The following is a 25,799-nucleotide window of genomic DNA, read 5'->3' as shown; positions in this document are numbered from 1 at the left end:
AAAGGGATTTTACACAAATTCTACACCAGGTCAGCTGATTTATTGTTAGGTTTAGGCTTTGGAAACGGTTGTGTAATGTTTTCTGTGACTCTATGAAGAGAGACCTGAGAAATGTGTCATCACTGGTGTCATCACTGGTGTCTCTGACACTTGCTGGACGGCAGCAACGCTGTCTTCATAAACTGGGTATGTGCAGCTTGAAAGATGTGGATAGTTACCAGGCGTGGAGGGTCTCACAAAAGACACAACTGAACTGAGCGCTCAAGGCTGAATTTTATGTAAGATTTCAGCTTCTGCAGAAGTGACTTTGCCATTCAGGATTTCTATTTATTTATTATATCGGTTGAAGTGTCCAGTCACATTTACAGATTTTCTCACTTTTTCAAGTCTTTACATGTTTAAAAACCCCACCGTGTGCAATATGTCTGTAAATATATGACGTTCATGCTCAGTAAAATACTGTCCTACACACACAACATGTGGACAGTAGATATGGAAGACACGCTGTCAATGTGTGTGCTGTTAATGTGTTCCTGTGTGCTGTGAATTAGCATTCAAACAGCTGGGCAGAGCTGGCTACTGTAGGCCCTTTTTTCAGGGCAGACATTTTGCGACGGATGTGAAAGCACAAGCACATTAACGACGGCTGCATTCCACTTAGGGAGGCTCCTGCTTTGGTGTCCGTTATCTCGCCGTCATGTCTTACTGGGACACTAAATGCTACGGAGCCGGCGTCAACACACCTACTGTGACAACTTAGTGTGTCTGCTGTGGAAAAAAAAAGGAGTATTTTTTTTTAGCCGCGGATGATTACACATGTGGTGCTCTGATGAGTATTTGCAGCACAGGATGGAAAAGATGAATAAAAATATAGTGCTCATGTTTATTGTAATACTTTACCCAGTGTTGATGTGTTTTTAATGAAGCGTTATAGCACAGAGGAAATCAAGCTTATTTGTTACTCAGGTTTTTGCCTTTTAATTGGATTTGATGACCTCTAGAAAATGGCTGAACATCATCTTATTGGTCAAACCTGCTGCCCTCTGGGAGTCGTGTAATTTTAGCCGTCTCCAACTGACGTCTCTTCACTTTTCTTGTCCTCTGCAGGGTTCATTCACACTGACCTGGACCATGAGCAATGATCTGCCTGTTCTGACAAGTCTGACCGAGAACTCCACTGTGAGTACTGCTCCATCAGCCCCTCCCTCTCTCTGTCCACACCATCAACACCGTACTGTCCACACCTTCAAATAAGACACTATCCGGGTGCTGAACGATTTAACAATACTTTACGCATCAAACTGGACTTCAACCAAAGTGGGAAACACCATGTAGGAAGAAAAAAAGAAAAACCATGTTGAGTTAACGACACAGTGTTCCAGTAACAGGTATTATATCGGACAGGACTGAGTGTACTGCCGGGTTCATGTAGCCTCTGGAGGCCAGGGAGGATATCTGAGCTAGTGGCAATTATTGGACAGTTAAAGCTGTCCATGTGGAGGGAGAATTGACTGTTGTTTGCCTCTACAGAGTGTGTTAGACACATGGCCTGAAGACTGGTGAGAGGCTTCGCTGCTCCGGCTGATTGATTGTATTGTTCTTCCCGTTTGGCTGAGCTTGTAAAAACGGCCGATTTCATTAAGTTACAGATGCTCTGACAAATTGTGTGTGCCCTGGTTTTCCGTGGGTGTACAGCATCAAGGTGTGCACGCTGCTATTATGTTGCAATGGAGCTGCGTGTCTTGACATACTGTATATACTATGACTACAAGCTGCTGCTGCAGCATCTAGTGATATACCCATTCAGGGACATATCTGCCGATCAGGCATAACATTATGACCACCTTCCTAATATTGTGTAGGTCTCCCTTGTGCATCCGAAACAGTTGTGACCCATCAGAGAATGGACATGGGTCTTCTGAGGGTGTCCTGTGGTGTCTGGCAACAGAGTGTTGTTAGTGGAGGCCTTTGGGTCCTATGGGTTGAGGGGAGGGGCCTCTGTGGATCATCCCACAGATACTTGATGAGTTTGGGATCTAGTGAATTTGGAGGCCAGGTCAACACCTTGTGCTGTTCTTCATGTTTTTTTTAGTTGTTCCTAAACCGTTTATATGTGTGTGCATGTGTCAGGCTGCATCTTGCTGGGGATGTCTGCTGCCATCAAGGAGTGTCATTGCTATGGGATGGGGGTGCCTGGTCTGGTCTAGGTCGGTGGTACATGTCTAAGTAACATCCACATGAATGCCAGGTCCAAAAGTTTCCCAGCAGAAGATTGAATTGTCACAAGACGGCCAACGTTATTTACTTCTCCTGTCAGTGGTCATAATGTTATGCCTGATTGATGTATTCTGTTCACGACAAGACTTTCAGTTTAACGTTTTCTAGCTTTAAGCAAGTTTGAATGATAATGGAAAAAAAAAATGTGTGGCTTTATCTGCTCTGGATTGTCACCCTTTTGTGGTTTTAGGCAGAGAATGACAGCCTCTTGTTCAGCGACACTCTCTCCTCCGCGGTGCTGTTAGATTGAGCTTGTGATTGAAGCTGACACAGTCTGATTGATGCTTGTGTATAGGTGGCCTCACAGAGGAACCTGTACCAATTATAGCGAGAGCAGAGTCACCATAAAATCAGCTGTTTTTCTTGCACACGCCCTGTTTTCTAATAGACCTCCATGAGTCGATCGACAGTTGCAGCTATTTTATCCTCTGGCTGTTGCTTTTCTTTGCCTTATCTCGGAGGAAACTGGAAATCTTTTGGGCGTGGACCTTGCAGCTGCTCATAATATTGTTTTATGTTCATATCTAAAAGCTTCCCCACTCCACGGTTTCCTTCCAAGTCATGCACAATGACAATATTTTCATGTATTACATTAAATGCTGCAATGGTCGATTATTCCATCTGTGATGGTGAAAAGAGCCCAATTATTTCCACCATCTTTTGAAAGTGACATCGGAAGAAGAGCCAGGAAAGTCTTGTCTGGGGATTGCTCATGTGTGCCGGCATCCTCCTCCTCCAAATTCCATTTTTAGCCTGCGGAGGCCTCATTTCCCCCTCATAGAGAAGAGCTGGGAAATTGAATTAAGGGTCTCGTTGACGTTTCGATTAGCATCCCCAGGCTCACTCAGCCAAGAGTGAGAGTATTAATCAGAAGAGAGCGTTTGTGTGTGAGCAGCCGGGATGTACACGAGAGTGTGTCTGGATAAGAATCAGTGCGAGGAGACAGGGACTTAAGAGAGTCTTTCGGTGTTAATTCCACTCATTAAATATAGCGGCGCTTAGCTGACAGCGTAATGCCACAAAGAGATTCCTCACTGCCACGAAGCTCAGAGGAAGAGGAATCAATTATTACCCCAGCAGGAGCGAACGCAGGCGCTGCATTCACAGCAACCAAACATGACAACACAGATATGGAAGCCACTGCCTTATTGTGTGCTATTAAAGGGATGAGTTATGAGCTGCAGCAATGCCATGTGCATGCAAACAATGGAAATTAAACTGATGTTGTGCAAGCCAAACAACAAAAGAGTACAGAGAATACAAGACAGTGACTGCTGTGAATTTCTAATTCAGAATTTCTTTCATGAAGGAGAAGCTGGTTTTCTGTTTTTGAGGATATTTCTTTTACTCGTGACTGAACAAAAGGCTAAAAGGCTTATTGAACTGGTGAAAATAGGTTTGGTTGGTTGAGTCTCACTTGTCATTGTCACCCATCTAGACAAAAGAAAGTAGTAAGAAGGAGAAAAAAGAAAAGAGAGGACATGTCCCGTCCCACTCACAGCTGGTAACAGGATTGTAGTCTGTAATTTAGTGAACCCTCTCCTCTGATGGAAAAAAAAAAAAATCTCACTCACTGCATAGAGAATGGAACAAAATGGCTTCAGCTTTCGGTATTCTGCTTTGACATGGCATTCAAGATGACTGAAATGTACACCAGTGACTTTGGTGCACGTATCCTTTGAGGATGGAGATTGACAAAATGATAGTAAATCGGAAAACGGAATCGAAAAGGGAAGGAACTTATTTAAGGGGCATTATTTGCCTTCAATCCTCTAATTGTCCAAAAGAAGAATCCAAGGCCAAATCCATCCGCGATTAATTGTTTAAATAGCGACACAGAGACATTCAACTCTGCTGTACGGCTTTAGTTAGCGTTCAAAAAATTAGCAATACAGAGCATCAATTTTACAGAGAGTCAGTCATGAGTTTTTATTTATCAGGTCTCTAAAACACGACTTCAACTGAAAGCTGTGTTGCGTCGTTTGCTAACATGTTAGTCGTAACAAGTTTATAAAGTGGTAATATATCAGTGCTGCCCCCTGGTGGCCAGAACACCAGTGAATGCAGCTTTAACCGTAAAGAAGTGTTGATGTTGGGGTAATTGGAAAAATTTATTTCCGATGGTAAAAATTCACACAGCCGTTAGGAAAATCATCAGAAATGATGGTAAATGACTTGCTGAGATGTTGACGTCATGCACACAGAAATATGCCGGACATTAGGAACCCCCAACAATAAACATGGTGCATTTTCACAAGTGTCTCATACAACACTTTGGAAAAGATGCTGTTATTTTTATTATAATATGCATATGTTTGAAATAAATCATTTGTCCTCTGTTCATGATCTCCTCTTTGCTTTTCGTTGTCCCACAAATGTTGTTATAATGTCTGATTGTTTTATATTATATAGCATTTCAGTGTTGTATCTTTTTTTTCACTGACTCAATTATCCTCTGAAATGCAGTGAAGTGTGCAGCCACTAACTGAACGTAGCGCTAACCTCTTTTCATGGTTGCATGCCATCAGGACGTGCCCGTGTCGGCCGGCCAGGTGGAGAACTATGTGCTACTGTTGGTGCTGCTGAGTGTTTTTGCCGGGGGGACGCTGGTCCTGCTCTCCCTGCTGCTCCTCTTCTGTCACCGCTGCTGCATGGGTGGACGACGCTACTCCAGGTGGGTGCTGCCGGCTGAGTTACGCCGGTCAGGCTTGCCTGGAAATGAACGGGGATTACAGGGCCCAATGTGATTATGGCAGCGCTGGATTAAAGCTGCACTGGATATGAAATGGAAAGCTGAGACGTGACGAGGCATTTTTGCTTCTGTGAAAGAGCACAGAGAGTAAAACTCATTTTCCTCTTTCAGAGCGAGCGATGACCCTGAGAAGACAAACACCACTTATGCTGAGGATTCTCAGCCCACACAAGGTCAGAGAGTGTTTTTTGTAAGTTCATATATACATCTATTTTGGTTCGCTTTCATCATTGACACCATCATTTCTCTCTGTTGATGTGTCCTTGTCACCTTTGTCACCCAGAAATCACCATTCGTCTGGATGAATCAGACGCTCTCTCAGCATCGAGCTGTCACGATGGCGAGTCTGAACGATTTGTCTCCACTGGGTCTACTGGCCGCAGAGTCTCCTTCAACGAATCTGCACTTTACGAACAGGAGAAGACGACTCAGGACAAAGGTCGCAGGTATTGTTCTTTTATTTCTTCCGACTATTACTTGGATGAGCTGTTAGGTGGAATTGGATCAGATAATTCATCCTCATTCTCAGGTATACCCTGACCGAAGGAGACTTCCACCACCTGAAGAAGGCCCGGCTGACCCACCTTCACCTGCCTCCAGCCCCGTGTGACCTGAAGATACTCACCATCATGGAGTGTGATTCAACAGAGAGCAGCACCATCAACATCAGCGAGACTACAGCTCCAAAACTACCCCTCACCATCTACCAGGTAACTCAGTAGTGCAAAGTTTAGAAATCACCTGGTGTTGAAATACAAAATTCCTCTCTCACAGATAACCCACATTATTTTCCTTCTCTAGCCCGCTGAGAGAAGAATCTCTGAATGGATGGGACAGAGCCTCAGCGGAGGTCTGCCAGGAGACCCACACCACTCCATCGTCCTGGACCAGGGGCCCAGGCAGTCTTCATCGGCCATGAAACCACAGCACACACGGTCCCAGACAGTGAGTTTAGCCTGATTTCCAATTTTGTGTGTCAGTAAAAGTTCCTAGCTTTGTGCTTTGTGAGCATCTGATCCTAAAGTTTCTGTGTAGGTTTGCAGAGCTGCTAGCATGGCCCATAAACTCTAGACTTGTTTTATCGCTTCCTCAACGTGGGGAAGTGATCATTTTAAGTTCACACAGAATAGTTTAAACCAACTATTATTGTTTTTTTTTACCGTGAAACTGCAGCTGCATTCACACCATTTGGCCAGAAATACAGATAGATTCTTCAGTGCAGATTCGTCTGCTTGTACCAGAGCTGTGAAAAGCAGCTGCCACAGGCTCTAACCTACAGATGCACTGTGACATCAGTCATCTCTGCAGCTGAGTGACAAAATGACAAAATGCTGTCCCCCGAGGGCTTTGCCTCTGCTCGTCACGATTCATCTCAAGCTCATCCGCCGCAACCCCTTCCTTAATGTGCCATCACCTCCCTCCCTCCGTGCTCCCCTCCCTCTATCTCTTCCGTCAGATGGAGGCTATCGGGGACAGGGGAGAGGCCGAGAGCGAGAGGGGGCTGAGAGGAGAGTCCACCCAAGCTCCAGGGCAGACTTCAGTTCTGCATTTCTTTTCTAAACTGCGTCGCCACGCCAGCCTGGAGGGAGCCGGGCCTTACTTCAGGAGGTGGAAGTTTGACACCAGTCACCGGGCCGCCAGTCTAGATGCCAAAGGTTTGCATACACGTCTTAAATGGATGAGTCAAATCTGGTTAGTGGGTGAACCGGTGGTAGAATAAAAGGTAAAATACATCTAGATAGATTTGTTTTCATGTGAATTTCTACCAGGTTCCCCCAAGAGGAGGCCCTTTCAGAGACAGAGAGCAGCAAGTGAAACCACAGATCACACTGAAGATGACTCCTCTCCTCTCCGAGATGAGGCCATTGAATCATTTTCACACACTCCTCTCCAGAGCAGCGGCCTCCAGTCCCTCTCTGCAGAGTCTCTGTCTCAGTCGGAAATGACGCCCACGTCTCCAGTCTTCCTTAGCAGGTACACCGCTGCCCACAGCCCCGTGACTTACACCATCTAATTTCCAGAGTTCCTGTTGTACTGATTGTTGTCTGTCAATGCAGGCTAAAACTGGAGACCATGGTGCAGGTAGGTGGCAGCAGCGCCGCCAGGAGAAGAGAAGAACTCTGTTCGGCATCAGAGGGTTGCCATGCCTTGAGGCAAGAGGAGGGAACGGTCAATGGAGCAGACAAAGAGACAGCATTTGGAGTCGTTACAAAAACAGAGGCAGCAGGAGATGGGCCAGTATCGACGGACGATGACGACTTGTTTGCGGTACAACAAGAAGCTGCCATTCAGGAAAGGTCTGAAGACATGTTAAGGAAAACTGAAGACACAACGCCAGATAGCAGGATGCCTGATGTGAGGAAAAAGAATGAGGCCGACGCGGAGGATGGAGATGAGGTGGTGTTTGGAGCGGAAGCCAGACAAAGGACTGACTCAGGCTCATCTTTTTCCTTCATGGTTCGCCAGGAGAGCTTAGAGGCCCCTCCTTCCCTGTACAAAGACATTTGGAGCTTGAGAGCCTCTTTGGAGCAATACGCCTCCTCAGACCAGAGCAGCACAGATAGAGAGTCCATCCGCAGTGATGCAGACAGCATCTCATCCCTTGGTGGTGCAGGTGCTCGTCCTGGCCTGGACAGCTGCTTGTCCCAAGACCTGGATGATGAGCCTGAAGGGGAAGGGGAGGGAGAGGCATTGGAGGGAGGAGCCAGAGGGTCACCAGGTTTAGACAGCGAGATGGGAAGTGGAGCCGGGGCAGAGGGTGAGGGGGGAAACAGGAAGCTCCTTCAAATGGACAGTGGCTACGCCTCAATCGAAGCACCATCCAGGGCGCCAGAGGAGATGAGGCTGTTCGGGATTCCTGGAGCCCCTCGAGGGAAGACCGCATCTGAGAGGAGGCTGTTTTTCACCAGCTCTGGAAGAAAAGGTTCAGTGTGCGAGAGCGTCGAGGCCAAGCTCTTTCAAGAGGAGCTGGAGGACGAGATGACAGACCGCACAGAGAAAGATGAGAAACTAAAGGAGAAATCTAAAACTGGGAGCCAGTCTCTCGTCCTTCAAGAACCATTCCAACTTCTGAAATCCCTCCATCCTCAGAAAGCTCCAGAATCACAGCTGATGTCTCCACTGATGAAGCCAATCCCGCAGCCCTCTAGTCCTCACCGACCTCGCCTCCGCCGCCGCGACTACAGCATCGATGAGAAGACAGACGCTCTCTTCAACGAGTTCCTTCGCCATGACCCACGGTTCGACCAGCAAGAATCCCCGTTACGCTCCAGGCACCGGTCCAGAGTTCACCTCCGGAAACAGTGGCAAAGACATAAGCAATACAGTGACCCAGGGTCGAGCTCTGGGGGGAGGTACTCCCCGTCTTTGGAGAGGCAGAGGTTTACTCCGCTGAGGAGGGGTGACAGTGCCGGCTACCCTCTGGACACCAGGTATCACAGCACCCTCTCACGCATAGCGAGCGCTGCAGATGAAGAAGCCAGTGAGGTTGCGGCTTCTGAGGAGGCAGCCAGAGAGAGCAAAGATCCGTCAAGCGAGATTGCTGAAGGGGACGCCGCAGAAAGTGTGACCTACAAAACATCTGAAGAAACAGACACAACAAAAAGCAGCTCCAGTTGTGCGGGCTCGACTGGTGAGGCTGAGGGCTGCCAAGACTCTTCAGACAAGGACACAGAAAGCACAACGAGCGCCGTGACTGCACAAACAGCCCACATGGATCCGAGAGTGGACAACAGGAACAACAACAGCAGTCAAGCCATCTTATCAGAGGTTGCCCTGCAGGCAGAGAGCAGTCTGACAGACAAGCTGGTCGTGTCGGTGGAAGAGAGGCTTTACAGCGGCCTGCGGAGCGCAGAGAAGCTCGGCCAGGGAGGATCGGAACGCGTGCTCACCGTGTCTCACACAACCTCGCCTGGATTCAGCCCCATATAATCAGTTAACTACGCCATGTTTATCACTTTATTTCAGACTCATTGTCAAGAGACTACACAACCTGACACAAAGGTCCAGTTCAAACATGTGTTAGCTACGTTGTCACATTCTGCATCAGAACTACCTTCTCGATGAACGGTCGATCCCAGTATTTCCATTCAGACCTAAACTGCCACTGTGACGACATGTGAAGCCCCTTTCTATTGGTAGTGGTTCTTAAACTCAAACGCACTCATTACACAACCATGAAAATATACACCCTTCATTAGAGAACTTAAATATTTTTCAGACTTAACTGTGAATTTTTGGCATGCTACTGTAGGTCCAAACAACGTGTCTGTGAATACTGTACAGTTTTACCTTTAAAACAAAAAGCACTTTGATGGGAAGAAAGACAAGGATGGTGTTTGTCACCCGTTCCTCTCATTTTAAAACCACATCCTCCTCAAGTGTCCTTCTTGTCTCGATCATCACGAGGGTATATGATAATGCTGACCGTGTTAAAGAAAAAACAATTCTTCAGCAGCCCTCTCTTTCATGAACACTGCATCAGCAGATCCTGAGATAACACCCTACATCATGAAGCAAAACAGATGGAATAACCGGCATCAGCTCAGCAGTGGCAGTGAGTGCATCAAGTGTTTTTCTGCTCATATTTTCGTTAGTCATCTGTCCCCGTTATGTCCTCATAATGAAGGAGGCGGTATCCAGGAGCTTCCGTGGGCTCGTGTTGCTGTGACTCTGCTGAGGGAAGACTGACAGTTGATACTTACCGTGGATGACACAGGAGCCTCTCAGGCTTTTAGACAGACGGCGCGGTGACAAGAGAGTTGACGCTGTGAAATGTGGAAGCTGAAACTGAATCCTAGCGGAAAGAGAAATAAGTGTATTACAAAATAAAAAAAATAAAAAAATGTGGTGATACTCTATATTTTTACTGTCAACAGATCCTCAGAAGAGAGAAACACCTACAGTGAAGTGATCCTACCACGAAAGCCTGGTGAAGCCAATTCTTAAATGCCCACAGCTCCACTGTTAAGACAATAAATACACAACGCTCATTCATATCCAGTTGAAAATACTTGCAAATACATGTGTTGCTCGTGTTTAACATTAAAGATTGCAATCTGTTGAGATGGGAAAGTGAGAATGTACATTTATGCATTTTGATTTTTGCAGGATTTGCAGACTTTGATATAAAATACAGAGTATATGGAGTATTCATGTCAGGTTTGACCAGAAACCTATAGTTAAAATGTTCTTTATTTATTAACTGGGTTAGCTGTTTAATCACAAATGTCCCAAATTGTCTCAGTGATTGGTGATTCAATGGCCTCGTCTCAGAGCTTTTATTTATTTATTGTTTGACAGGGCTCAGTGACCACAGAGGTCGACTTTGAGATGCTGCTGAATGCACCACAAAAAGCTCTTAAGTACCTTAGGTTTAGGTTTGTTTTTATACGTTTCACTTTTTGTAATATAAAAATCAGAGTGGACTGATTAGTGAACTGTATGAGCAGCTAAACTGCTTTGTTTTAAAGGTCTGTGTGAAGATCAGGAGCTATTAAATTTATCATCAGAACTTAAAAGATATTAAATTCAAGTTATTTCAGCTTGGTACACACACACATAGCTTAGATTAAGACAGAGGAATTAGAAAACTGTTGAACAATCTGAGCGCTGTTGATTAATTCAGTTCCAGTCAATCTTTTTCAACCTCATGACCCTAATACTGCTGAGCGGTCTATTCTATTTTATTTTTTTCCCCCCCAAGGACAAAAAATACATTCTCCTTCTCAGCTTTAAATGTAACACCTTGTCCACTCAGCCAATGCATTAACTAGAGAGATTTAAGCTATAACAATAGGGAAGCAGCAGCTGGAGGATGTTTTTGATTGATAAATGGTTATTTCACTAAAAACCATTAACTAATCATTGCAGCTCTAATCTGGAGATGACTTCAGTGTTCTTTTAGTGTCAAGAGATCTCAGACTGAACAGCTTTCCGCTCTCGTCAAAGTGTACTCATTTCTTCAACTTACATGTGAAATAGCATCTCTTCAACCTGAGAGCATAGCTGCATGTGCGATGAGGATTATCACCTGGGAAACTGTGACGGCAGGTACAGCGTGTCCCTTTTCTTTAAACGCAGACTTGTGTTGGAGCTTCAGTGTCTCATAAAATTCACATCTTTGTGCTCATCGGCAGAGAACCATCTGCTTTATTGTGAAATAAGAAGTGTGGACAATTCAAGTCTTTCATCCTTTGACCTTTTAGTTAGACCTTGTGGGACCAACTGAGGCAATCTGGGCTGAAAGCTATTTTTTAAATAATAAAAAAAAATGAATGACACCCACACCCATGACTTTTTGCTGTTGTAATGTGATTCATGTCCACTGTGAAACCGTCAGAACAGCAGAATCATTACCATGAGAACAGAAACCTGAAGTGTGTTCTCACGTACTAATACTGCTGAAATGTTCTTCAGCCTCCAGACGTCCCTTCGCTCATCACACTGTGCGTCTCACCGGACAGAGAACCTCCCCATCGACCTTGCTGATGTGGGAAGCTCTACTCTCTCTCTCTCTCTCTCTCTCTCTCTCCCTCCCTCACAGTAGTGACTCACCTGCTCTCTGATCTATTCCCAGTGAGGAGCTGATGATGGGCCTGGCTGCGTAAGAGGGGGGGGCAGGGCTCCCGCTGATGTGATCGGCACGACAAAGAAAGCATCATTGGAAAACAGGCCGACTGGCGATTGTTACGGTACACCACCTGCAACTAAGCAGCATCGGCTCCGACTACAAAATGGTTGCAGACATCAGAGGGATACGAGCGCACTATGCCTATCAGGGGACAACCTTGTCAAGGACAAGTGAACTGGGCATACACCAGTGGGCTGTATTGAATTATAAAAATATTCTCCAGTAAAACTTAAATAGAAAGGATCATCAAACAAAACAGCCTGGTTGGGACATATTTTATATAAATAATAATTAAAAAATATTCATTGGTAAAAGAAAAAAAATAACTCCTAAATGAAAATCAAAAATCCCCAACAGGTCAGCGGTGGATCTCAAGGCTTCAGTCTCTCCACAAACCAAGCACTTTCCCTTTCTTCCAGCTCTGTACAGCATGCAGTTTGTATGTTGGTGGTAGTACTATCATAATTATTCTCATCATAGATTTAAATACAGAATTATTCATAACTTTTTTTTTTCTCCTTTTTAATTTTTACACATCACAATGTGTCTTAAAAACTGCCATTAGGGTTCTGTAAAAACAAAGGTAGTCAATGAAACAGAAGGTGGAGGGGTGGATGGGGAGGGACAGGGGTGATGGTGTCTGTAATGTCCGGTGCAACGCTTGGCCCTCAGAAGAGGATGACGGGATAGAGAGGAGAAGTAATGACAAGAGGACAGAACTGGATGACACAAGTTGAAAGGAGCCAAAATAAACACCATCTTCGCAGCCAGTGCCTCAGTCTCAGAGCAAAAAGAACATTTCATGCTGTCCTCCTCCTCCTCGTCACTTATACCGCATCTTCAAGGGACTCTGCGGGCCGGTGGTCCAAGGAGGTATGGGGACATTAACTTCAGCAGGTTTCTGTCACAACTGTGAGGACTCCGGACACAGAAGTACGAGGGCAGACCCACCTGATGGGGACAGAGAGAAACGTCGAAATGTAACAGGCATACTTTGACAAAATAACACGCTTCCCTGACATAAAACTGAATAGTATGGCAGGATTGTCACAAGACAAGTACTAATTGGTGCTGCTAATGCAGAAAGACTCAACCCACAGGGCGAGAAAGAGAGAGACAAACATCTCACAGCCCACTTTATCTCATGCAGGGTGAGTCATCGCCTGAACAAATTAATACACAGCATCTCTTCTGCACTGCACCCATGACAAACAGCCTCGCGCTGTGAGTGGTTTGTATGTGCAGGAAGACAGAAAGAGCAGCTGTGGGTGGTAACTGGAAAAAGAAGAGGACAACCTGTTAAATTTATGTGTACGCATGCAGCAAAAATCTGCCCCACTTCAACTGAATGAGGGGCACAGACGAAGCCTTGAAAGGCTCCAATGTAGATAATCCAGGCAGAAAAGAGGTGCACCAAGACAGGACTTGTCCAGATTTAGTTTTTGTGACTGTATAGGAAAACGCCCATGTGTTTGCCTGGGGAGCGATGGTGAGTCAGAGCGCCGCTTGCTGAATATCAACACAGACTCTCTCACTCCCCTCCCTGATTTCCTCTTCCAGTCCTCCACCTCCTCCTGCCCGATTCTCCCCTCTACGTCTCATTCTGTTCAAACACAATCTCATATCTCCTACCTTTTATCTGGATCTGCGGCGCCTGTTCTCTTAAAGAGTTTATCTTTTTCCTACTTCATAAAATGGCGTCCCTGAGAAGCTTCTGTGAACCGTCTACACACTCACCATGTGGGCTGGTGTTGATGGAGCTTGAGGAGAGGGGTCATTGCTGTTTGCAGGTGGAGAGCTTGCGAATTTTGCTGGCTGTGGAGACTCCTTTACGTGAGGGGTTGGACGAAGAGGAGGATCGCCGTTCGGCTTTGGCCTTGCTGTTCAGAGACCCTCCGTCCGTCCCGTTCACACAAACTGGCTTGGCTACAGTGGGACTGTGGTCTACGTTCCCCATATCTTGATCCTCTTCGGCCACTTGTCCTAAAAATAAACGCATTAGGTTTAATACAAAATCTTCAAACAAGCACAATAAGACGGAAGGTAACGTGCTATTTTTTTTTTAAGATTCAAATGTCAGGTAACCATGAGAAATGGTACAACAGGAAATTCAGCAAGTCAAAAACAGGGTCAACCATAACAGGCTCGTTCAAGTGCAGACGTGTTTATATCCGCATTTGTAGCAGATTTCTCACGCAGCAGAAAATAACGCAGAGTGGATTAGAGATGTAGTTACTGCTAAAGAGAAACACCAGGTCAAACATTTGTTTAATTTACCATACTACACACTATTCTTTCATTCATAACCAGCATCCAAGCATCCAGTGGTTCGTGTGTGTGTGTGGGAGTGAAAACCATTCATACTCCCACTAAACCATTTCAACTTGACTATTTTTAGATCACTTCATTCACATTCTGCAGCTCCATTTGCTTTTTATGTGGGGCACCACTTCTAGATACCCGACACTGACTACCGCATTTATTATTACCGGCTGTTGCCTGGCAACAGATAAAGGATCCAGATTCTGGGGGTGAAAATGACAAAGGAAGAACTGGGGAGAGAGCTGAGTTCAGTATAAAAGATGCTGTCGTATCTCTTCAATCCAAAGTGTGTCAACAATGGGTTAAAGTTGGCACACAGTTAATTAATAGGAACATCTCAGCATTTTCTAAAACTGAACTCGACACAGTAGGGAAACCACAGGCTGAATTAATGATGGCTCAGCTCTATCAAGCGCCCCAGTAAGCCAGGACCTCCCTACGTGGAATGCAGCTATCATTAATACACTTAATGCTTTACTGATGTTGCAAGTCAAAACGTCTGTCGAGGAAAAGGTTAACCGACCAGACCTTGGTAGGTTGGTTTTAAAATGGATATGTGGTCTTTCTACATGAATTTAATTCATGAAAACCGGAACCGAATGAATCAGACTGATGCAGGTGTGGTGCTTTTTAAAGGTCATACAGACAACCTTTAAACTCTCCGATCAGTGTGAAAATGAATTCAATCCTTTAACAACTTTAGCTCCTAAAAAGTCCAACATGAACACGATGTCAGACTGAATAAATACATTAAAACCTTTAATCTTCGTTTTTATTTATTGTAATTTGATTTCTTTATTTAAATTTAGTTTGGTTATCAGGCCACATTACATAATTAATTTCTTGTCATTTGTACACTGACTAACTGCATTATGAAACCCAGGGGCCTTTACTGACCTCGATGTGCTGCAGTACTAGTAAAATGAAGAAATGAGTTTCAATTTTAGTCATGTGGGACTGAAATAAATATAAATGCTTAGGGAAGCTCTTTTACAAACACTGTCTGATAATTACATCCCCTTGAGTCTAACACAGAATCCAAAGATTTTCACATAAACACATGAAAAACCTAGTTGGGGCCCGAGACCAAAAACCCACACTAAAACGTGTTAAACTAAATGTCCACAGGTGCTTTATAGCTGATGCTGCATTAGATATGGTGTCTTTGACTTTTAGTCACAGGTCGCAACTTAGTGTGGGTTATGTAGAAGTCTACGTCTCATTTTGTAGCCACATTTTGACAGAAGGAAGTGGTTTGATGCAGAATACTGTAATGACATTTTCAGCGTTGCATTTCAAAGGACGATAAATCATTGCTGTCCTCTATGTTGAGGAAGTAGCTAGTGAGACGACAGACAAATAGAAACTCACCATCTGAATAGAAGAAAAATTGTAAATGAGCTAAAAGAGGACATTTACTAATCACTGCCTCTCTTACTGCACAGTACTGGAAACACTTTTAAACTCAGAGTTACCTGGCACTGTGAAGTCCTGAGTGTATATGATCTCATCCTCTCCATCGTAGAGCTCATCATCGTCCTCCTCCGTGTAGCCGTGCAAATCCTCCAGGTAGGGCACCACCGTCATACTCCGCCAAGGGTCCCTGCTCTCTGCGTTGGCAGGGATGGGTACAGGGGCCTCAGACGGGGGGTGTTTCTTCCGCACCCAGCTGGCATGGTTGGGAGAGGGGAGGGAAGGCATGTAAATTACAGACTTTAGCTTTAGCTTATAATTATGTTTCTTCTGCCGTGTCAAAGTCCCATACATCTTTTTAGTAGAAATTTGCAACTAATATTACTACAACTGATTTGGGATACACGACAAATGCTACACATTAAATGACTCACTTGTGTTGTCTTATGTTCTGTATGGAAAACCTCTTTGCAGGATCATACTCAAGCATTCCTGAAAAACACAAATGGAAACGGTGAATTTAATCACAACTATCGTGAATGAATTCTTGGCTCACATCTCTATGAAGCGTTCAACATAAACAGATGGGAGGCCACCGCAATGAGGGGAGGGCTACTGGGCAGACCGACGACAAACTCCTTCAAGGAACATTAATTAATGGCAGTAATAATCTCATTCATCACTGTATGCCAAACCGCCCTGCGCAGCTTAAGGAGTCAGTGAGGCAGATTAAGGAAACATCAATGTTAGCAGCGTAAGAGCTGTACGAATGTAATCAAGATTTTGTGCCCATAATTATAATGTAGGGTGAATCTGTCGGAAAAGAAGAATGTCAGTGTGATAAGGCAGAAGTGATGCAGTGCCCACCCTAACAGTATAATTGTCTCGCAGTATGCAGAAAAGGGTAGCATGCAGAGTGCTGATAGTAGTGCTGCGGCTGCTGAAGGACACCTTTTGTGGCACTGGTCTTATTTTAGACCATGTAATTATGGACTGACTATCTCTCAGGTGCTGCGTCATCGCACAGACGTCACAGGCTTGCACAAAATGGGAGATATAGGCTGGAAGTGTTTTACAACAGCAACAAAATAAGGGAGATTTTTCCCTGCACTTTGTAAAACATTTGCTTTGACTTCGCTTTATTATTAAAAATACGTCTGTTTTGTAGCAAGTCATTTTAAATATAGAGGTAAAAAACCCCGGACGTAAGGTACGCATGTGTAGAGGCTACATTTCCATAAAAGGACATCGAGTGCAAAGCTGGATAATAGCCTTGACTACTACGTAAGCACTCAGCCTCCGTCGAAGGGCTTCATTGCTTGGTACAAACATAATCTTCCCAACATTCTTCTTGGATTTCACAGGCGGTTAGTTCGCTACTATACAACCGATCATGTGTTTCAGTATAGAAATACTCTTGACTCTTCCTTATTTTTACAAGGGGTTGAAGCATTGCAGCATTCCACTCGGGAGAAGCAAAGCCTGTTGTGTTTAGTATTCCGCTGCTGGCTCCAGATCAATGGAAACTACGTCAACAGCTGGAGGGATTTCTACAGTTTGGAGGAAGCCTCCATGCTGAGAAGTCACGCTGACTTTCAATGTCACAGCACCATCTACTGGACGCACTTAAAAGATCACACAGCAACTGGCAGACAGATTCATTACTCTCGCTAGATGCCTGAACAATCCCATTGCAAAGCTCTTTCCAGCTCCTACTGTGTAGGCACGTAGCCACGCAAACACCTAAATGAGGAAATGTCATTTCAGCTAAAGGTTAAGAGATTTACCAGTAAACAAAACTAACCTTGCAGCAGGTCCGACAAGAGGGGTCCACACTCTTCAGGTATAGTGTAGTCTCCTTTTCCAATGTTCTCAAATAGCTTATAGATGTTGTCTCCCTCAAATGGATACAGACTTGTTGTAATGTTGTATCTAAAAGGAAGAAAGCCGGAGTCAGTAGTAGTAGTAGCAGAAAAGACTGTTAAAGAACCTTAGAGGCAGGCAACAGTGAAAGGGTATGCTAAACATAGACAAAAGCGAATAGAGTGTCACTCACAGTGTTACTCCAGCAGACCAAATGTCCACTTTAAACCCTGAAAAGGTGTCCAGTCCGTTGGCAATCTCTGGAGGCTGAAAGGCAGGAGAGCCCTGACTGGTACGACATGTGTCATCCTCTGCAAATGGGTGAAGGGCCTGAAAAATACAGTAGAGGTGATAAAATGTACATGAATTTTAGTGATCTAAAAGAAATGAAACTCCACATGAAAGACGATCTACAGAAATGTTAACATTTATTTCAAACAGTATAATCAGCAGTATTTCTACATTTTGGTACATCAAACATTAAAATTTGGTTTACTGTATGGTAAGGCGTTCTGAACTCACCTCTGCTACTCCCAGGTCAGAGATTTTAAGTGCTCCGTCTGTGGTCAGCAGCAGATTCCCTGGTTTAATGTCTTTGTGAACTATTCCCTGGCTGTGCAAATATTCAAGGCCATCTAAGAGTTGGCAAAAGTACCTGTAAACGCAACAACAATAGAAAACCAGAGGTATTTATTAACATAATTAAAAGAGGAGTGGACGTATACTATAAACACATCAAGCTGTTTATCACTGTGGTCAGATAAAGCTTCGTCACACATCACCTTTTTGCTTCAGTGGCTTTCTGGCAGTGACGAAACATTCACACAATCTATGAACAGCTATTTTAACAGTAGCAGCCCCGCAGTCTCGGATCTAAACTTAGGCCTGGAGCAGCGGTTGCAGAGGGGCTCAGTCTAAATATAGCAGAAAGACTCAGAGAAAGGGGAGAGGTGGAGAGAAAGAGAGACTCACCCGTGAGCTTGAAATACTGGAAACCTTTTCTCTGGGACGCTGTCCAGCATTTCTTGCATCCCACAAACGCAATACTCCATCACCATATACGTAAGACGGGAGTCAAGGGAATTGGCCGAACTGAACAAATAGATCTTTTGGTGACGTGAGCAAATTACAAAACACTATTCTGGCATTCACCAACACTTAACTATATAAAACCATTCATTACAAAAATCAATACATATACACTCATTTCGCAGCTTAAGGATATATTTTCTGCTTCTCTTCGTTGTAGAGCACGTCCACCAACTGAATCACATTCTTGTGTTGGAGTCTCCTTAGCAGCTGAATCTCCCTATAAATGGGCATAAGAAGAAAGGACATGGGAAACATTAGGAAAGAAAATACAGTATATATTAGGGGGAGTGTTAAATAATCTAATACTGTGGCATGCCTGCTCCGAACGTAGGCTAAAGGCCAAGTACCATACATCAGCACACAGGCACTAATATTCCACTGTTTAGCACAAGCACAAGTGTATTATTGGTATAATACGCTGCTGAGCAGGGGAACGACATGCTAGCAACTCAGTTAATTTTCTGAAATTATTGAAAATTAAGCCATTAAATTAAGTGGAAAAACAAGATGAAGGACTGTACTAAAATGTGATTAACAGATCTGAAAGAATGACACTATAAGACTTGATTTAGGTGTGTCTGGAACTTGGTAACATCTGAAGTAATGTGCAACCCAACTCCAGCAGGAATTTACAGACCAAAAACAGCCTGGTGGACGGGGTGCAGTGGCAATGAATTACACCCGTCCCATTATAAAGACAGATAACCTCACTTCGCTACACATGGAAGAGATGTTTAAATCACAAGGATGGCAAAACCCCTGGAGACTCAACATTTATCAAAGAGCTGTGAGGGGGGGGGGACGCTAATGAATCTGGATCCGGATGGGAAGAGCAGAAAATACGAGCCACAGACTCCCCTAGGCAAACAATCCAGATCTACACACACACAGGAAATACAAGGATTTTTTTTTCCTGACAATTAGAGGTGGAATTCTTGGGATTTTTTATCCAGAAAATATTCGGCTAAAAATCCAATTCTTGAGGTAATATGAGCAGTACAACTTTATATCTGGATGTTTTAATAAGAGTGAAGACATTTTATATGTCTCACTGATGCATAGTAAACACTGTCCCATAAGACCTTCATGAATGTGTTTTAATAAGCAGCGATCACCTTAACTTATTGCACTTTCCTGCGTAAACTTTCCGGTAATTTTGTGACGCCAAGTCAGCCTAACTGCCAGCCATGCTTCACACTTCAGTGGAGTAGATATATCTTCTGTATTAATGCAAAGCCTACTGACGTAAAACTCTAAATGTTGTGTACTGGAAAGATTACAAACTATCTGGATTACTTTCCTCTGCCATGGCATTTCATTTAGTAGCATCACCACAGCTGTGCCAGACATCATGACGGCCCCATTCGTCTTTCCATTCAATTAAAATGCTGCACATTTGTTGCAGACCAAGTAATGTTTAACAAGGTCAGTTTATAACAAATATATTTAAAGTTGTACAATATAATAATGTTGATGCTTTGAACAGATCTTCTCCTTGCCTCCCATTCCTGGTAGTTCAAGTGATTTAATGTATCACTTAATAACAGGTCAAAGCTGTAAAGGGGGTGTGCCTGTTCCTAAAATAAATAAAACTCTCTCGGCTCCTACAGTGCTGAGACATCATCCATCTTCTCACTAGAAAAAATTCTTATTACAGTGCAGTTTATGAGCTGCCTTATACACTACCTTACTACTGACAAATGGATATTCTGGGCCTAGTCAGCGTCTCCTTCACACAGACACACGGCAGCAGTTACTGCATCAGTGCACTGGTATAAAAAAAAAAAAAAAATACACAGCTGCCTCAAGCACACGTACACCAGCGATATGATCAAAACACAGTAGGGTGAAGTAAAAACCTCACTTCATGTAACACAGTGTCTGCCCAGATGACACATCTGAAATGTAGCAAACCACACCGCATCAACATCACAGCTTATTTCCATAAAACAAAGTCATAAACCGGAGGCAGGGCTGCCACTGAAAGCTCACTGAGACTGCTGCAGTCCATCCGCAGTGCAAGTTCAAATGTGTCACGACGGACCTTGTGCATTCAAGGCCCGCAGGCTGCAGAGCTGAAAGGATTTCAACACTCAGCGTTAACAGCAGCAACTCTGGCACACTGCGGGAACGTAAACAAATGATCAAAATCTGCGTCTACTGGGCTGGTCTAGAGCCTGTCCAGTTGCAGGTATGCGGTGAGCGTCTATGTGCGCTCCTGTCATTCCAGAAAGGGGCACGGCATTCCCTGCATGTTACCGTAGAAACAGGAGCAGCATTGCTCAATCAATGCCAGCATGAGCATGCCCGTCCCTATGGCAACGATGTAAAAGCAGGAAGTGTTTGTCAGACAGGAATGCTGAACAGACTCTGAATGAAGAGGCTAGGGGCTACACTATGGCATCCATGCACAGGCGGGCCTTTCCAGGCTCAAGCACCCGGCTTCCTCAGGCCGGAAAACGTACGGCCTCAGTCAAGTAAGAGGGATGCAGAAAGAGACATGGAGAACACAGAACATCCAATTTCACACATCGAGGGACACTGCTGTAATCTCATTAACACAAAGTCATAACCAGTGACATTCAGATCAACCACACAGTAACACGGGAGAAGTATACTTAATGCAGTTATGATAGTAATGATATTTAGGACAACTTCACGATTAAACAACAAAGGGTATGAAGTGCTATGATACGTCATCAACCGTACATCAGTAACACTAAGAAAAGGTCGGTGGCACTGGCACTACATGGCGACATATAAGCCCTTTTATCACTACTCTACATATACACAAATAGACAAATGTTCACCTCCCTTAATTAAGAAATTACTACAGGCATCCTGACTATATGGTGATCAATTTCTATCAGCTCTGTTCAGGTGAAGATGGGTGATTTTTTTAACAAGTCGTCTTTGCAAAACTGTTTTGTCTGTCAGGTAACACAAACACTGTACAATCGTTAGGTTTGCCCACTCACAAACATCAAGATGGAGAATTATTAAGCACGTTTACATGCACACTTTAAATGTGCACATATGGAATATTATCATTATTATTATTACAATATTCTGTAATTTGAATTTGAAGGTCCTGTAAAGAGCATATCACATTAGGGATAAGAAATTAGACCTTCTTACAAATGTCGCATTTTCCAAGATCATTAACAACATTAGTCGGGTTTTAGGATTTGGACATGTACTCTACCAGAATAACCAAGCTGTCATGTGAGCTATGTGGTTTCCGATTTGCAATCCTTTGTTTTTATTTGATATTAAAGCAGCCTTTTTCCAGGTGACAGTGTCAGAGTTTCCCCAGTAACATATTCAACACATATTACGCATAGTAATGTGCCATCAACAATGTAAAGATTCAGGAGTAACATGATTACTTTAGTGCGTACTGTTTGCTGGTAACGTAGACAATAAAGTAGTAATGTCACTGATGCTAAAATGCTGCTAAAGCTGTGTCTTTGCACTCTCTTGCATCCCGTCTACACAGGATATGTCTGCAGCTGCTTTTGTCTGTCATCGTCCTCAAGAAACAAACGCACTTGAGATTTATTCCAGGAAAAACTTGGCAAATTTAACTCTTTATGTAATGCAGCACATATTTTATCGTGACCTGAAGTACACTGGATTGGGCAGCTAATGTTCTCAAAGCGCTTCTGAACTACTGATGTTGATATGACGACAGTTGCTTTTAATCCCATCTCATAACAAGCAGAAGTGGTATTGTGACACTCCTCAACTTACAGCTTTTCTGAGACAAACTCTTCAACTCTTCTACGATCTCAGCAAAATGGTTCTTACAGAGGTGTCACCAAATACATTGTTCTTTTGCTGCTGCTCTGACTGTAACCTAAAAGCATCTTGCAGCTCTTCTTTCTCTCTGTGTGAACTGATTCCAACAGTTTTCTAAATCTTACTCTATAATTAGCCCAGGCCCTCGGCGAAAGGGCTGGAATAGTATTTAATAATACTGCTGTGATTAAAGCTTCTGATGCTCATCAGGAAACGGAGGACGCTCCAAAGTCGGAGAATACATAGTCATGACAGCCAAATCACAGAGAGACAAAACAGACTCCAGAAAATATGAAACAACTACAGTGTACGTCCCTATCCATGCAACTGTGAAATTTGGCTTCCGTTATGTATTTAGCATGATTTTTTTTTTTAGGTTTGTTAATAAAACCTAAAGACTGACTACAAGAAGAAATTCTGAAGCGGTTTCTCTAGAAATAAACTTGCTGCTCTGACCAAGTTTCTTTTTCCAACTCAATTAAGTTAATCAGGTTTCCGGTCTATGTGACTATTGTAGAATTGGATTACTGCAAAATGCTGACAATGACTGACATGTATAAAATGGACAGTGTGCAGCATCCTGATGTATAATTCAATCCTTTACTATGGACATTTTAACGCAGTTAGAAATTATTGCAATTCTGCCTTGGCAGATTTAAACAGTTCTCTGTTTAAACTATTGAATGACTTGCTGTGTGTGTGTGTTTAAGAGATGAAACTGTTGGTCTCATGAACATTGTGATAAAATGAAAGTTACTCACTTTTTCACATTGGCTTCTCCATTGGGAATCCTCCTTAGCTTCTTCTTCTTGAGTATCTTAACAGCTCTGCGACAAAGTGTTTCTGAGTCCAGCATTTCTTTCACCTTGCCGTAAGATCCCTCCCCTAGCAGATCCCCCATCAAGTACTTTCCTATCAGCTTCGCCCTCTTCCTCCGTGGCTGGTAGATCACCTCTGTAGAGTCAATGCGGTGAATGAAAGTATCCATCTCCATCACCAGTTCATTTTCATTGAGATAGTCAAGGTGATGCAGCTCCCTGGCACTCATGACTGATAGTCGATAAAAACCACAGCTAGAGGCTCCTGTGCAAAAAAAAAAGTTTGTAAATAGCTAAGATTGCCGCTGTGGGTGTGGGGTGATCCACTGGTAACCTTTCAGCACTGCGCCGAGATTTTTAATTCCGAAAGATGAGTTTTAAAATACTGAACATTGGAGATGGAGTTGTCAGGCCTGAGAGTCGAGGGAGGAGGTGGGTGATCAATCCCAATCTGTAAACATTAGGGCTCTTTGTACTCAAGAGGAGAAAAAGGGGTGAGAAACCTGTTGGGTCCAGTGCTGAATTAGTGCTTTATACTGTGCATTATGAATTACATCTATGACAAGTGCAGCCGAACGAAAATTAGAAAAGTCGTGATTCTACTGTGACGTCCTCCACTCCTTCACTCAGATCACCTCTATGCGAATTTAATACCATACAGCCTTGGGCAGAGGCAAACAGTCTTGCTTCAAGGTAATGCAGCACTGCATTTCTGTCAAGGGTCCATGCTGCATAGCATAGTTTTCTCAAGACACATAAGTGTGGACAGCTGGACTGGATCCAAGCAGAGATCTACAGCCAGAGCATGCAGCAGTGTCACTCCAGTCTCTGGTATCAGTCAGGCTCCTGGAGGTCGACTGAACCATCCGATGTGTCGAACCGTCTTCAGGTGTCCTCCATGTCACCACGGTTCCTACTGCCTGGTGCCTGAAAACAAACAGTCCATTTAAAACATTAATGAAGTACACACATGGCTTTCGCTCGCTTCTGAACCAAGTTAGCCCTCTTTGGTAAACAATCTGTCCAGACATCAGCACCTGACCGGTTAAACTTACATTTCTGCTGTGAAGTCTACATCCTCCTAAAACCGCATATTTTAGAAGCACAATTTTATTTAACGCAGTGAGATGTTACGATTAAAATGCGAGTTCCTCAATTAAAACAACCATTTTAAGTGTGAACTGTTGGCTAGCCGGTAAGCTAATATAGCAAGTCTGCTTGAATAAACTAGCTTGCCATCACAAACTGTCACTTTCTGGTTCCTCGATGTGCCCGCCTTCAGCCACCATTGCAGGTTTTAACTCATTAATTTGCTTTAAATAAGTGGTTACTAATTTATTATAAATGAGAACTGACAGTGGACCACTGTGGGGCAATAACCGAAACGTCGTCACACAGCTGTAGCTAACGATGGTTGTTGTGCAGCACCAGCACAAGCTAGCCAAGTTTGCCTGACGTTAAGATTAGCGCTAGCCAACTTCATCTCATTTACCGGTGTATCGGGGACAATGTAGGGGACGGGCATTGTTCTGCGACTGTACTGCACTGTGCTCACCCAAAAAAAAAGCAAAGCCACTATCCGCTTTAGCGCCCAAACCAGTCTCCGACACAGAAGGAACAGACCAAATGAATGCAGCTAACGCGAGCTAACCGGAGTTGCGTTGGTTAGCAAGCCGCTCAGATTCCAATGTAAATTGCTAGCTAGCTAGTTAACAAGCTAACTAACTCACCTAGGTCCAAATGAATCTTGTTTCCGTTGCAGGTTGTATTTATCCCTTGTATGTCCGTTCTCGATGAAGCAAATATTTCACTCGGGTCTGACAAAATATCTGTTAATTTCTCTGACTCTTCGTGCTACTCTTGCCACTCAGGTTGTCGCCATCTTGTTTACCTCCCCCCCAACTCGCACTGACAGCCCGTACGTTAATGCGTCAAATCAAAGTTTTTTTTTTTCCCCTCTGCACACTGTAGAGGAACGACGGGAATGTAAACTTATTCAGTCGTTACAGTTTTATTTAGGAAATTTGATCCTAGTAATGTCCGTGATTATTTTTTAATTCACAGCAGCAGGCAATATAACTCTTAATATATCCAGTATTTCCTCCAGAATATCTTTATATTGTGGACATTTGTTGATGAACAATGGCCATAATTAGCAAAAACCTCAAAGCGGCACAGCACACAGTAACACAGCAGTAGAAGTATTCAGTTCACTGTGCTTTATTAATTAAAAACTGATAAATTAGTAGGCTAGTATAAATAAAATGGTCCATTAATTGCCAAACGTTAGAGATACAGTCCTGTTATAATCTCAGCAATCCACTGCAAATCTGCAAATCCAGATGCCATCCCAAACCATACTACCTAGCTGTATTTACATGCTGCTGTCTGGATCACTACAGGAGACATGGATGTGTGTGTGTGTTATGCACATATACTTTATAAGTGATGAATCAGACTCTAGTTGAACATGACAGAGGCCCACTAATACATGCATGGCCTTTTATTGCCACCCCACACAAAAACACCCATTTTTTTTCTTCTTCTGCTGTTTCCCAGTGCTGCTGGAGCACCTTGAGCCTAAGGGCCCATACACCACACCATTATGACCTTCATGACCCAACCAATTTCAAACCCATCTGACTATAGCTGAAACAAATGAGCAAATATTATGACAATTGTTACTTTTCACTTAAAAAATGTTAATCATTATAAAATTCAAGCTGTTTTTATCTCTATTTATCTAGCAATACAGCCATTACATTAATTTTTTGCACTTTCTGACATCCATGTCAATAATTGCATCTCGACATCCGACTAAAAACCTCAC

The 25,799-nt window shown here is 43.6% G+C and overlaps 2 protein-coding genes across 2 annotated transcripts; one reads left to right on the top strand and one right to left on the bottom strand.

The window, feature by feature from the left end:
• Window positions 1-195: 195 nt before the first annotated feature.
• cbarpa (CACN subunit beta associated regulatory protein a) lies at window positions 196-8,992 on the top strand. The gene is made up of 9 exons (XM_084547196.1): window positions 196-1,179; window positions 4,806-4,951; window positions 5,141-5,202; window positions 5,313-5,475; window positions 5,559-5,739; window positions 5,831-5,974; window positions 6,486-6,684; window positions 6,799-7,003; window positions 7,087-8,992. Exons 1-9 carry the CDS (start codon window positions 991-993, stop codon window positions 8,957-8,959), a joined length of 3,162 nt encoding a protein of 1,053 aa, XP_084403322.1. The 5' UTR covers window positions 196-990; the 3' UTR covers window positions 8,960-8,992.
• Window positions 8,993-11,918: 2,926 nt separating this feature from the next.
• stk11 (serine/threonine kinase 11) lies at window positions 11,919-25,052 on the bottom strand. Its single transcript, XM_084546016.1, has 11 exons — window positions 24,700-25,052; window positions 22,913-23,896; window positions 18,484-18,567; window positions 18,231-18,320; window positions 17,781-17,913; window positions 17,452-17,588; window positions 17,200-17,327; window positions 15,830-15,887; window positions 15,458-15,651; window positions 13,398-13,643; window positions 11,919-12,611 (listed from the first exon to the last, which is right to left on the bottom strand). Exons 2-10 carry the CDS (start codon window positions 23,197-23,199, stop codon window positions 13,435-13,437), a joined length of 1,320 nt encoding a protein of 439 aa, XP_084402142.1. The 5' UTR covers window positions 23,200-23,896; window positions 24,700-25,052; the 3' UTR covers window positions 11,919-12,611; window positions 13,398-13,434.
• Between the last annotated feature and the right edge of the window lie 747 nt (window positions 25,053-25,799).

The sequence above is a fragment of the Chelon labrosus genome (genome assembly GCF_963514085.1).
Source record: "Chelon labrosus genome assembly, chromosome: 6".
Classification (NCBI taxonomy): domain Eukaryota; kingdom Metazoa; phylum Chordata; class Actinopteri; order Mugiliformes; family Mugilidae; genus Chelon; species Chelon labrosus.
This window is presented reverse-complemented; position numbering and strand designations above follow the sequence as displayed.

Bases quoted from the DNA above. Each gene is read 5' to 3' on its own strand.
- cbarpa (XM_084547196.1), top strand. From the start codon at position 991: ATGACCTCTAGAAAATGGCTGAACATCATCTTATTGGTCAAACCTGCT. The intron at 5,476-5,558 runs GTATTGTTCTTT...CCTCATTCTCAG, and splicing joins ACTCAGGACAAAGGTCGCAG to GTATACCCTGACCGAAGGAG. The intron at 6,685-6,798 runs GTTTGCATACAC...AATTTCTACCAG, and splicing joins CGCCAGTCTAGATGCCAAAG to GTTCCCCCAAGAGGAGGCCC.
- stk11 (XM_084546016.1), bottom strand. From the start codon at position 23,199: ATGAGTGCCAGGGAGCTGCATCACCTTGACTATCTCAATGAAAATGAA. The intron at 15,652-15,829 runs GTGAGTCATTTA...CAACCATGCCAG, and splicing joins CAGAACATAAGACAACACAA to CTGGGTGCGGAAGAAACACC. The intron at 13,644-15,457 runs GTAACTCTGAGT...GTTTATTTTTAG, and splicing joins TCAGGACTTCACAGTGCCAG to GACAAGTGGCCGAAGAGGAT.